The sequence below is a fragment of the Hemicordylus capensis genome, chromosome 2, assembly GCF_027244095.1.
Source record: "Hemicordylus capensis ecotype Gifberg chromosome 2, rHemCap1.1.pri, whole genome shotgun sequence".
Taxonomy (NCBI): domain Eukaryota; kingdom Metazoa; phylum Chordata; class Lepidosauria; order Squamata; family Cordylidae; genus Hemicordylus; species Hemicordylus capensis.
Window position 1 is genome coordinate 95,786,380 of NC_069658.1, and position 14,359 is coordinate 95,800,738.

The 14,359-nt window shown below is 42.6% G+C and overlaps 1 protein-coding gene across 1 annotated transcript in view; it reads left to right on the plus strand.

Moving 5' to 3' along the window:
• Positions 1 to 8,323: 8,323 nt before the first annotated feature.
• The window catches only part of LOC128348001 (fructose-1,6-bisphosphatase isozyme 2), a 30,371-nt gene continuing 24,335 nt past the window's right edge, over positions 8,324 to 14,359 (plus strand). The window contains exons 1-2 of the mRNA XM_053303460.1: positions 8,324 to 8,629; positions 13,460 to 13,622. Coding sequence (XP_053159435.1) covers positions 8,457 to 8,629; positions 13,460 to 13,622 — 336 coding nt within the window. The 5' untranslated portion in view covers positions 8,324 to 8,456. The remainder of the gene's footprint in view (positions 8,630 to 13,459; positions 13,623 to 14,359) is intronic.

Genomic DNA, 14,359 nt, shown 5'->3' on the forward strand with positions numbered 1-14,359 from the left:
TGATGATCTCAATGGGCGGCAGGGTTCATTACGGAACAAACCACTTAAATAGGTCTTGCACGGAATCAGTGCTATATCAATAGAAACAGTCTGCAAACTAGATTATAGCCTAATGTGAGTTTGACTTTTTTATAGACTATGCCAGTATGCTTAGGAGAGGATTCATCCAGAATGGAACACTCTGTTAAGGCCTGTCTGTTGAATTCCAGCTCCCAGGCAGTGGCTGCATACCAGTAGTAGGTGACTTCTTCAGCTGCTCTGGAGCAATCTGAGGCTTGTACTTCTGATACAGTGCAGATGTTGCTGCATCCCATGCTTGGTCAGAGCTATACTTAGCTTTCTCCATTTAAACTGGTCAAACCTCTTTTCTCTCACTACTATGAGTGGCTGGGCCTTGGCAACTTGGACCACATCTATGGCCTTCTTGGTTCATATACAAGTGGGGAAGAGCTGCCTTACCCAGCCATCTTCTCACCCCCATCCCCACCAAGGCACCTGCATTTCACACCTGTACCATGCAGTGTCTAGGAGGGATTACTTATGCAACACAGTGAGGTTGCATCAAAATGTCAGTTTAAGGGATTTAATATTTCAGAAATGTATTGGGGAAAATATACATATAAGCACCTGTAAGTCAGCAGTTTCCATAGGCTCGGTCAGCGGTTCCCAACATTTTTCCTTTATGTGGACCACTACATGGTCATCAAAAGCTTTTGCAGACCACTGCATAAGCAAGCCGGTTTAAACACTTTTAACATAGCCTATGGCTGATAGGCCAAACCTATATATCCAGGGATATTACAAATGCAGCTATTTCTAATTTATTATGCTCACTCACAAACATATTGCACTCATCACAGTACACTTACTACAGCAGGCCTACTAGTGGGGAAAAAGATAACTGAAATTGAGGTTATTTCCCACAACTCCCCCCTTCAGCCCCTATTTTCCCCAAAACATCTGCTTCTGAGGGTTGGGGGATCATCCAGAGTAGGATGGCATGAGCAAAGAGGCTGCAATGAAGTAAAAACATTTTGGAGGTTACCCCCTACCCAAGTATTATACAAAAAAGAACCCAATATAGAAACTAACAAGCAAAATACAATGAGTGGATCATGTGATCCCACAGTTTAATCAGCTATAAATATTAAACAATGTCATTTCACCAATATCAAGATATTGATCCCAATTGCTAAAAACTATCTAATAAGCACACATAAAAGCCATATATAGATATATAATATAAAGTCTCTTTAAAAGTCCAGAAATTATGTTTTAAGGTGTATCTTGATCTATATAGCCAAAATCTATACATGGACCTTACTCAGGCTCCATGTATTAACCAGGTTTCTGCTGTGCAGTGCCAGCAAGTGTTGGAAGATGTATTCGATGTTCCTTTTTACTGGGTCACAATCCAGATGAAGGTAGTAACTTCTCTGATGAATATATGTTTAATGCTTGGAGCTACGCCAGATGCATTTTGGCATCTTTGTCTTCAGTGGCGTAACACAGATAATTCTTTAGTACGATCTACACAATTTAAAATGTTCTTTCAAAAACATATTTTCACCATGGTATGGTTCTCGGTATGATCCATGTATGTTTCTACTGGAGGTGGCTGTATTTATTTATTTATTTTATTTTATTTCTAAACTACCCTTCCAAAAATGGTTCAAGGTGGTTTACACAAGAGGAATAATAAATAAGATGCATCCCTGTCCCCAAGGGGCTCACAATCTAAAAAGAAACATAAGATAGACACCAGCAATAGTCACTGGAGGTACTGTGCTGGAGGTGGATAGGGCCAGTTACTCTCCCGCTCCTAAATAAAGAGAATCACTACGTTAAAAGGTGCCTCTTTGCCAAGTTAGCAGGGCAACAGCAATATCCTTAATGTAATACATTGAAATTGACAGTGACTAGGACTATGTATCAATTATATCTAAAACAGGCTAATGTTCATACAAATATTATTTCCCCATTCATTGACCCATACCATGTATATATAGTGGGGGGGTTTTCTTTATCATTCTCACTAATAATGAGTAAAGGAGATTCCATAAGAGACAATGGGATTAAATTATTATTAAATTTATCGTCCCCCCATGAACCACCTGCAGTATCCTCGTGGTCTGGGGTTGGGTTGGGAACCACCACTGGGCTAAAGAATAAAATAGCCAACAGATGTAGAAGATAATAAAACATTAAAGAGCTAAGGGAAATATTACTTCTAGGTCAGCATTTAAAATTTACTGGTGGATCCCAAACAAAGGCAATGTATTATTGCTGGAGCTGATTAGTCAAATTTTTGGACTATAGTTACAGATGTTGGAGGTATATATGAAACTTCCCCATCTGCGTTCTGAGATTCTAAATTACCACCTGATCTTGCTTTTGGAGTAACATTGATATGTGATTCACAATTCTTCCATTTTTAATTTCTGGACTTTGTTCAGCTTACTGTGACTGTTCGGTCTTTAGTCCACACCCTTCCACCCCATAGGTAACTCGTGCATTATATTTGCTTTTTGTGTTAATTGTCCTTGACATGATCTTGACAAGATCTGCACTATGATTTAATCAGTGAGCATATGTAACTTGTCATACAAAACTAGCATGACAATTCACATGCTTAAAGTTTTTCCCTTTGCTTTTTGTGGACATCATTGACGGAGAGAAAAACCTACAAGCAACTGGAAGGTGGGATTCTTATGAAAGCATTCATCCTCAAATAACATTTCAAAGCAAATTACCTCCATAGTTAGCATCCAAAGTGGCATTTACCATGTTGGTTACTGTTCTACCGAGTGACTGAAGAACTTTGGCATTTGGTGAAAGGTCACTGGCTCTGATTACAAATGGTGTCAGTAACAGATGACTGACAACATTTGCTTGGAAGAAAGTGTCTTCTCTTAGCATCAGCTTCAGCCCACTGGGTAATAGAAATCTATAATCACTTGTATTCCAACTGCATGCAATGATAGGCCTTAATAGAACTATAAGGCTGTAACCCAGAGTCCGACACATGCAGGGACTTCCCAAACTCATTTTGTTCCCATGGAAAGCCCACGTTCCAAGCCAAACTTGTCATCAAAGGGGCTCTACATACAATCCATGTGTAAGGCCTAACCGGGCTCTGTGGGGAGAGTTGGCTTAGCCCACTCTCACTGCCGACAAGCAGACGAGCCGCAGGTCCGGTTGGGTGCTCCCATGCACAGCTCGCTGGGGAGCGTCGTCGTGTGGTGCCCGGTCCCTGGAGCCCCAGGAAGGCAGTGTGCGGTGCCCTCCTGGGGTCCCCCCACCCTTCTCCTCCCACCCTGAGTGAGTCAGCTGCGAATGCAAGCAGCCACTGCTGACACACGATCAAAATAACGAGGTTAATGGAGTGCTTGCTCCTTTAATCTCATTTAGTAGGAGAGGTATTTAGGCGGGCTAGCTGCCGTTGGACCACCGGGCTTGCCAGGTGGTTCTCACAATGGAGGGAAACTGGGCTGGGCTCCCTTAGCCGGTCTCCCTCCATCGTGAGAATAGCCTTAGTGTAATTGGGCAGGAAGCTGCCTTATACCAAGTCAGACTCAGATCATTGGTCCATCTAGTTCAGTAGCGTCAGCAGCTCTCCAGGGTTTCAGACAGGTCTTGACCCTATCTGAAGATGCCAGGGATTATTTATTATTATTATTTATTATTTAAATTATTTATACCCCGCCCCTCCAGTGCAATACTGCTCGGGGTGGCTTACAACAATAACATAGACACAGATAAAAGTAATAAAAATTTTTTTAAGTCAGATTAAAAACAATCACATTAAACACATTAAGACATATTAAACATCATAAGCACACACAATCTAATTCTAACCAGCCTAAATAGAAGAGTTTTCTCTTCTGAAAGATGGCAAGGCTTTGACCTAGGTGAATCACCAAGGGCCTGTAGATCCAGTGGGAATGCCAAACTTGGGACATGGGTGAGGGGACACGCAGTTCAGGTTAAGAGACATCCTGAAACAGAAGGATTGTTATTAAACCTGGGACCCTCCTCTTGCAAAGTAGATGCTCTGCCATTGAGCTACAGTCCCTCCCAGGGATAGCCTTTAGCAAGTCTCTGGCATCCTGACTAACATCCTGAAGTGCCCATGAAAAGGAGGACTGGGGCATGCCCCAAAGGAGCTTTTTACATGTGGACTTCAGGACTTCAGAGACTTGCTGGGGACTGTGTGCAGCTCCCCTAGTCCTCCTTCACACATGCTGTTGTACAAGCAGGCAAAACATCCCTGCTCTGCCCATGCTCCAAAAGAGCTCTGGAAGAGAGGAAACACGTTGTTGAGGGGCACCTTAATAATTTAAATGGATTTTGCAGTTAAATTCAACAGATTATTGGCTTGGACAATGACCTTTGAATTACAAACAGTTGTTTATTGGGCTGCTAAACCTTGCCACCTATTGAATAAAAGCTATCAGGACCATAGCCTCAAGTTTAACATCTTGCCTTTTCAAGACAGCTGAATGCCATGCAGGTTTTGTCAAGGTGAAAGGACAATGAATATAACATTCGTGGCTCAATTTTAAAATGTTATACACCCGCAACTTCACGTTATGGACTTTGCCAAGGCATTGGTGGAAATGGGGTGATGGTAATTAAGGTAGGAATCCTTAATCATTAGTCTTCTGGAATAGTTCCATAGATTTCAGTGGTATTGTTCTGGAAAAAGCTCTTTTCCAGATTGTAGGCTTTAGTTACATATTAAGATGACAAATCTAAGACATAATCCCCTGCAAATAGTTATAAGTAAACAAGATTGAACTGACAACATTCTTAATAGGGAAATGCTAGAATTGCCACAGCAGTTCTATGGTAATTGGGTTAAAAATGGCAACAAAACTACAAAGCAAGCATTTTCAATACTATTCCTTCTCTACAGAGGTGTAAGCAGGGGCGTAACTAATGGTAGGGCAGGCAGGGCACGTGCCCTGGGCGCCACTTGGTAGGGGGCGCCAAAAAGTGCCATTAATTTTTTTTTTAAAAAAATAATTATTTAATGGCAGCGCCAGCGCAGCAGCAGTCCGCCCTTTGTGCAAAGGAGCACATGGCGCCCCTCCCCCATGAGCGGTCCCGGCAGCGCCACCCCCCCCGCCCATTGCCTGGCGCAGGTGTGCCTTGCAGTTCAGAAGCGACGCCGGGCCGAACGGCAGGCCTCGGCATCGGGCTCTGTGTTACATCTGCCGCGGCACTGCTGCGGGCGCCTAAAGTTTTTTTGTCCCTCTGCCTGCTGCCGTGTGTCCTCCGACTCCTCCGAGGCGAGGTATATGTATCTGTGTTACATTCACCGCGGCAAGTCAAGGATCTTGCTTGCCGCTTGCTCACCCCCGCTCCTGCCACATCTCAATTGGTTAGCGACGCCAGGCCACAGGGCAGACCTTGGTGTTGCTCTGGTGGCGGCCGCTGCTATGGGGACGAGTCCGGACTCCGCTTTCTCCCCCGCCGCTCACAGCCATCCCCTCGCCTCGGAGGACACACATTTGTGGTATTTATTATTAATTTTATTACATTATTATTACTACTATTTTATTTTATACTACTACTATTTTATTACTATAAAATACTACCGCCCTATCCATCCAAAGCCTCTGGGCGCTTGAGGGGGGGGCGCAATTTCAGTGTTTGCCCTGGGCGCCGTTTTCCCTAGTTATGCCTCTGGGTGTAAGATTTAGATTTGCCAGCCATTGGCCATGATTCCATATGGTTGTATAAGACCTTACTATACATTTTGAGCACTTTGGACACTCAGCTCCCAACTGAACTGTGTGAATCTGAAAGGTGGCTATTCCTAAGAGCAACAAGTCTGCTGGAGCACTGTGCTACTATGAGAAACAAAGTAACTGAATTTATGGGCTTCAAGAACCACCAAAACAAAAACCACCAAAATGGGAACTGGAATCCAGATTATAAGTTAATTTGTGCTATTTTACAATAATGCTCATTAAAAGGTGCTTCAATATTGGATTGGAAGCATGAATGATTTTTTAAAAATCTGCCTAAAAACAGAGTACTCCTTGAATGACAAGGCAGCACAATCTCCGTAGGTGCTTTTGGGCATCACAATATCGGCACAGGTTAGCATGCTAAGCTAAATTTAGAATGGCCTTTGGCCAGTTTCAAGGGGATAGCTCTCCATTTGCTATTTGACAAACATAGTACAGCTGTTCAAGTAGCTCCAGGAAGACATTCTGGAAAAACTGAAGCCTTTGCTTGAAGTCAATTTATAGCAGCTCCATAAATGACAAAGAGTCTTGTGGCACCTTCAGGGCTAACACATTTATTGTATGCTTCCATAGATTAGAGCCCATTAGAGCCAAGGATTAGTCTTCTCTTCAGTCTGCAAATATGTTATGAATGCAGTGGGGTGGGGGGTGGGGCGGGGATTGTGGACTTTGAACAGCATCCACACTAACACTGCTCTCATGTTAGAACATTTTGTGTGTGCAATTATTTTTGTTGCCCCCCTGCATTTCTCTGTTATTCCTCCAGCCCTCAGGGACTTATTTTGCTGAGACATTGGGGCTGAAGAGGGAAGGAGGGATTGGGGGAAAATGTTTCAGGTGTAAAGTATTCTAATGTGAAGGTGATGTTAGTCTGGATTCTGCCCAGCAGGTCCAAATGGCCATGAAATTCAAGACGTATTAACACATTATTTTTAATGTGTGTACAATCTGTACAGCTCTGCATGTACAAATCTGTATGCACACAATGCAAATCTGTATTCACACGTTATGCTGAATGCACATACAGGAGTACACTTCCTAGCTGTATCCTGCATTTCAGGGTGTGTGTAAGTTTTTAAAATGAGCACGGATACAGCCATTCACACAAAAACACATACATGTAGACCTGAACACATGTACAGCATAATGTCTGACTAGGGCTACAGTCTGTGACAATTCTAGGTGAAACATGTATACACAATAAGCACAGTGACTATTCCCAACTCCAGTAATTTGTAATAATACAATCCTCCTAGTTTTGCTGGGTTAACACCTGTAGTGGGAGAGGAAATTGCTGTCTCAATTTAGAAATAGAGGTTAAGAATATTTAGGAATAGGAGCTAAACTTTTTGATAAACTCTATTCAGTAATTTTGTGTTGTGGTCTTTCTTTGAAGTGAATTTGATGAAGAATGACAATGTTCAGAAAAGCAACAGTGTGTCCCAGCAGACTGTTCTCCCGCTGGTTTCTGAATGTTGCCATTTGTGTCTCTTTATTCTTTTACACAGAGATCTGTTTGTAAGCAACACAGGGCTATTGCTGGCTAGTAACAGCAATGATCACACTGGGGGATAAACAGGTGAATGGGTCCCTGGTAATATACCTGCAGTTACAGGGGCCATAAGTGCTGCCTGTGTGGATCCGTGGGACAAAGTTGGCATCCGGGTTTGTTGGAGAGTCTGGTCAGCATGTTTGTGCCGTTGTTATCTGGCCAGTTTTTGTTCCATGTTCAGGGTGTGGCAGATACTTTCAGATATCACATACTTAGCACACAGTACCTCCACACTGAATGAGAATATAACAGTCTTAAACAAAAGCGGCCTTGATGGCACAAGAATAAAGGTCTGGCGTGAAGCCCTGACTGTGGGTGCCCGCCATCCCCAACTCTAAACTGGACTGGCCCTGCCCTAACATGGGCTCCTTTGATCTTCACGGCTTTACCCTGCTCCCTCTTTTATGCTGCCCTTGAAACCTTCTCTCTCAGGGGCTGCTGGTCCAGCCATTTTGGTAGCCACACAAAATGCAATGGCATATCTGTTCCCCTCTGAAATCTGCCCAGAGGAAGAAAATGACTTTTTAGAAACATCAGTTGGTAATGCATCTGAGATTTCTTGCACTGTTAAGAAGTTTACAGTGCTGTGCAGCAGGGGTGTCATGGGGGGGGGTGACCCATGGGGCATGGGCCCCCAATGAATCCTGAGCTGCCTCCATGACTTCTTCCAGAAAGGAAGTGCAGCAGTGGAGATGTCTGCACTGAGCGTGAGAGAGAAAGCCTAGCCTCCCCTAGCTCCGCTGCTTCCATGTTCATAGGTGCTATATTATAATATTAGATGCTTTAAAAATATATATACATAATTATTCTTGGGCGGGTATGAGTGAGTTTAATTATCAAAAGGAGGGCTGTGGGCCTGGATCCTTTAAGTTCCCAGCAACACGCCTGCTGGACAATTGCTGCTTCAATTAGAGGACAAGGGTAGTTCCTTAGCAGCACTCAAGTTGCTTGCTTGCAGCCTGGAAGAGCCTGTCTATTCCAAGCACTTTAGTCACATGGACTGGGGAACCTTTTACTAAACCATCTCTAGCATGCAAGCCAGCAGCTTCTCCTTAAAATAAAACTGTCACTGAACAGCAGCAACGCTGAGGAGGAAAGAACTACTAAATTCTAGCTAAGAAAACAGGCCCAGATTGCCAGGCAAGATGTCGGACAGAAGCCCCTTTGAAACAGACATGTTAACCCTTAATCGATATGTCATGGAGAAGGGACGAAGGGTTAAAGGTGCTACGGGAGAACTGACCCAGCTATTGAATTCCATGCTCACTGCCATAAAGGGCATCTCTTCGGCAGTCCGAAAGGCAGGCCTCGCTCACATGTGAGTTGCACAGAATGGGGGAGAAGACAATATATTTTGTAAAATTCAGGATGATGGTGGGGAAATTATATTTAAACATAGCATATAGCTTTTAAACAAAAAATTCGGCAAGAACTGCAGTTTGAGAATTCAGCATGGTTGAAATGAACCAAGGCTAGTATTACAATACAACATGCATATTAAAGTAGAGGAAATTCTCCTTTAAATGGCTTATGATACTAAAAGGATCATGACTTTTGATACAAAAGCACAGTATAGGCAACACAATTAAAATGAGATCCTGAACAAAGCCTGATGCTTCTGTTCCAGAATCCTATTATTTAGTGATGTTGCACATAAAGACAATGAAACTGGGGAAGTTGTCAACTAGTAGTTACTATTCTTTGCAAGAACAGGGGAATACTTGCCACTCAGGTTTTGATATGTGTTTTAATCATGCAGATGGTGGCAACCATATGGCTTTAATATTATTATCAAAGTAATTTACCAACCCAAAGAAATAGGAACAGACTGCTTTTCCTGGGTGCCTCTTTTATTGCCATCCAGGTCAAAGAAGCTGGTCCATGGATTCGTGCAAAGGTCAAGCCAGTTAACTTTTCTTCAAGTGTAACAGAAGATGCCATGAGAATGCAGAAGTAGTATTCAAAACTGCACAGTCTGAAGTGAATTATGCTGCTTTGCCTTCATTAACTGATACAACAGGAAAATTAAAACCGATTTTCTCATTCTTTTTGCTATATAAACTTCTAACTTTTTTATTGAAAGCAGAATGTATTTATTATTATTATTATTATTATTATTATTAGCCTACATGACATTGTCTAACTTGTTCTTTTAATTTCAAATAAATTACTTTGAGTAATTTTCCTCATCATGTCAGTCAATAATAATCATAATAATGGCTTACATGCCATGCAGTGCCCCATCGTTTGAAGCAAGATACACACACACTGCAGGGTTGTACTCAAAAGCAGGGCCAGTGTTGGCTGTGGAGACAGAGTGCCTCTATGCCTGCTAAGCACAGCATCATTGTAGTTTAGCAGCACTGGAACAGCCATGATGCTGTGCTTAGTAGGCACAGAGATATGCCCTGCCTCCTCAACCATCACCACCTGCTTTTGAGTAGAACACTGCAGCCTGTGTGCATCTTGCTTAGAATGACTGGGCACTGCGCAGTACAAAGCCAACAAGATTGGCTGCACTGTCCAGTGCAGGGTTGTGTGTTGTAACGCTGTGCTGTGGCTGCTGTGCCCTTCAAATACAGCATTGGGCTGTACAAAATGGGGGGTTGTGCAAGCAGCACTTCTACAGATTTCACCATTGTCTCAAATGGGAAAATCTGTGGAAGCACTGCTTGTGCAACCACCTGTTTTACACAGCTTTGATGCTGTCTTTGAATTATTTATTTATTATTTATTTACTACATTTTTATACCGCCTTTCTGTCTTGACAAAGGCACCCAAAGTGGTTTACAATATTAAAAGAAGCAAATAACAGATTAATAAAAATGTTATCACAAGCTGTTGGTCTTTTGGAGAGCTGACAACAAGATCTCCATGGCCTGGGTTCCTCCTTTCATGCCTTCCTCTCAGGGCACACTGGTCTTCCATACTCCTGGGAAGGTGGAGGAGGGCACAGCAGCCCCACAGGGCAGCATTATGGACAGGTAACACTGTGCTGGATATCAGTCAATAAATATAGGAACTTGTTAGAGCATTCTTATGATTTAATATGTAAAATTAGCTGATATCTTTTCTAAGGAAGCACCAGCACTTCTTGTGAAATGCTGGTATCGCTGCACTGCAGAGTAATACCAAATTACTCTAATTTTTGCCAATCTCCCCTACTGTGGAAGCTCTCCCTGCAACCTGGAAGTAGACCCCTGAGAGTTGTGCAGCCCTCAAGGACCTACTTCCAAGTTGCAGGGAGTAATTCTGGGGACAGGGAAGATCAGCAAAAATTGCTCTCTCCATGGGCATGCAAGCTGTGTCAGTTCAGAATGCAGCAGTAGTAGCACTTCATTAGAAGAGCTGGGACTTCCTTAGTCAAAATGTCAGACAGTAAATCTAGTCTTCATTGCATACATAAATAACAAAATATGCTTTTTAAAAACAGTAGTCTACAGTAGTAAAAAATCTAGCTGGCACAATATATGTCTGGAACCTCAGAAATTATGTAATATGAAGTATAAGAGGAACGGTTTCAAATACTCAGAAACTTTCTCCCTCATGCTTGGTATTACATAATTTCTTTTCCTGTCCTGGTAATTGTTGGGAATTCTCTCTGGTAAGGGGAAAAAAACCATTTTTCACTATAGCAGAGTGCACAGAGGCACAACACAGCGGAATTTGGTTAGGCATGCATGTATGCTGAGAGTAAAATAACTTGGAGCCAGTTCATAGTTTCAAATCATATAAGGAGTTTTTATTAGAGAACATTCTAGATAGGAAAGTGAAGAGATAAGATCTCTAATCTATCTATCTAGCTGGATGCAGATGGATTCTGCATCTCTGCACACATGGTGCAGGGAGAGAGGAGCTTGCATGTTGCAAGGGAGAAGGAAGGGAAGAAGAAGAAAAGGAAGAAGGAAGTGGCTGGAAGGAAAGAAGTCTCTAAGAATAGCAATCTAAATATCAAGGGATATTGCAGAGCAGTAGAGAAGGGATGACCAATGTCTTGACTTCTCTAGCCCTCTGACTCACTAGTCTGTCCCCCTCTGTCATTGAGACATAAGACAACGCAAAGTCCTTCACTTCCAACAGTAATAAGGATGGTCCTTTTGCTTTTAGAGCCCTGTTTAGAAATGCCAGTCTTATTAATGTACATGGGCATACCAGTAGTTATCAGATAGCATACTCTCTCTGATAGTTGGCTTGGACAACTCTAGCATCAGGACATCTTTGCTGTTCAATCATTTAACTCCTCCTCCTCTTGATTCTGTGAGGGGGAAAAGTACTATGAATATTATGATGAACATGTGAAGGAGGGAGAAGTAGGTGTGCACGCACTGTCCCTGCTCCCAGTCTGTACAAGTTCCACTGAATGCCTGCATAGAGTCTATATGCATACAACTGTACACAAGTAGAATTCTCTCTGGCATGATTGGGCATGATTCTCACAAGTAGAATTCTCTCTGGCATGATCGGGAGCCCTGCATTTCCAGGGTTCGTGATTATATGGATCAAATCCTGCACTTTATGTGGATTAAGTCCAATTGAATGTGGGGGTGTCAGGAGTGAGCACAGTACACATAATCAAGCTCTCCTGTCCGTGTGTTTATCATAATATGCACAATCCTTGTCTGTAAAAGATTATGGACACTTCCCGATAGAGTAAAATCTGATGTTCAGTGTAAGGAAATAGGCTGTCTTTGTGAGAAATGAATACACTTGAACACAAATTTATCATGCTGACAAGTCACTGCATTGGTATTACTCCACCTTATCTATCCATCTATCTATCTATCTGACCACCTGATATGTTCATCTTTCTTTTTTGTGTGCGGACTTCACATTTAGAACTTTGTTCCTTTTCTCTTCTGCAGTCTCATGGTATTTTTATTTAAGGGGGGGGGATTGTATTCTCTGTACCCACCTACACATGAACTGTTGTTTGCATGACAATAGTCTGAGGTCTAATTAATTCAGTCAGTGGCAGTTTGTTCTACAATCTTAGGCAGATTTATGTGGAACTGGAATCCTATGAGATGAATAGAGCTAACACATATGTTCTGGACCTGTCCCTTAGTGCAAGACTTCTGGAAGGAGGTTACTATGTGAATTAACTTAGTGATGGATTCATCTCTTGCACTGAAGGATCTGCATGTAGTGTTGGGGTATACCCTATCCGACTGGAGACTAAAATCCAGTTCTAAACAATGGCTATGGAGGAGCTTATTGGTAGCCAAGAAGTTAATATTGAGGCAGTGGAAATCTCCCAATCCCCCTAGGAGTGAAGATTGGGTGCAGGACCTGCTTGAGTTAGCAGCAGATGAAAAATGGGCCCTCATAAAAGTAAATAAATTGGATAGATGGTCAGAAATCTGGGACAACTTCCTTGAACTATTCTTAGAATAAAAACCCCTCTGATCTACCCAAACCTACTAGTGCAATGGTGAGTATCCCTTCTCCCTTCCCTCCATCCCCTTCTGCTCTCTTTCTCTTTCCATCTCTCTTTTCTTTTCCCGTCTCCCCCAACCAGTGCTGAAAGGGGAAGGCAAGGTTGAGCTTGGGGGTGGGGTGGGGGACTGGGAAAGATGTTTTGAAATAAAAAATGTTTTTTTAAAAAATTAAATAAATAAAAGTGTGCCCAGGATGCTGCTGCAAATTACTTATCAGTGAGCCTCCGTTGTTGCTTTCTGAGTGAATATGATGGGAAAGTTTTGTCTGTAGTAGTAGATCTGTTGTTTTTGTTTTATACAGTAACACAATTGTATGGTGTTTACCATTCTTCCTTGACCGTGTTATGCAATTGTAAATTTTGGTTTGAGAACCCAAGTCATCAATGGATTGTGGGAAAGTTGTGAGCAGATCACCAAGCTGTCAAGCAATATAATTATATAGAATTAGGGAAAAGGTGATCATCCAGAATAGCAGCAAAGATAAATGCACTTGGCATGGATCGGTAGTAAACAGTTTGGGAATTACCAGGCTTAGAAGGGAACAATTCTGGACACTTAAATGTGTGACATCAGTGGTACTTGACTAAATCCTTTGAGACTTGAAAACTACAGAAGAGTGTGGTAAGGGGAAATACTCCAAAACATGATTGTCACATAAAAAGAACTGCTGTGGTATTCCCTCATGATGATAACCATGCACTTTCTCATAGGTTTGGAATAGCAGGCACTGTGAATGTGACGGGGGACGAACAGAAGAAACTGGATGTGTTATCGAATATGTTAGTTATTAACATGCTGCAGTCCTCCTACAGCACCTGTGTCCTGGTCACAGAGGAGGATAAAGACGCTATTCTCACTCCCAAAGAAAAAAGGGTCTGTACTGTACACATTCTGAGGGTTGGGAATTGGGGCTGGCCTCCCATTGCCAGCAGATGGCGCAATTGTATTGCCGAAGAAATCCCCGGAAAGGACGTTTAAAGCATATTGTACACGTCAGAACTGGGGAGACAGGAGTGAGTAATTGAGTAATATAGGGCAATGCAGGCCGAGTGTGGTTCTAAAACCGAACCTTAAAGAAACAGGCGAATAGATGGGCTGACATGACGTGCAGCCTTTCACATTCGTCGGGCTCCGCTGCGGGGCTCCTGCAGACTTCAAAGGCAGCTCCGACAATGCCCTGAGGCCGTGCTTGTTGCGGAAGCTGCGTTTCCACAGGGTTGCCCCCGCTGTGCAGCTGCTGCCTCCGGGTGGGGTCGGAGCTGCCTTTGAAGTCTGCAGGAGCCCCGCAGTGGATCGTTATAAAGGTGGAAGACTGTGCATCATGTCAGCCATGAAAACTTAGGAATTATAGTTTTGTAGGGATGGGGCAAACTTTTGCTACTCCTCAAAGAACTACAGTTCTTAATGTGGAGTACACCCTCGTTTTTTGTAGCCTGGACATACATCCAACAACTTTTGTAGTATACTTAATTTCCAAATAAAATGAAAAAGTATTCCTTAACACAAGCCTGCCTTGTAATTAAGCAGAACAAATCAGAACATCATAACTTTGCTTTCCCATCATATACTCTTTCTCTCTTTTCTGTTGTTCTTTTGCTCTGACTCATCAT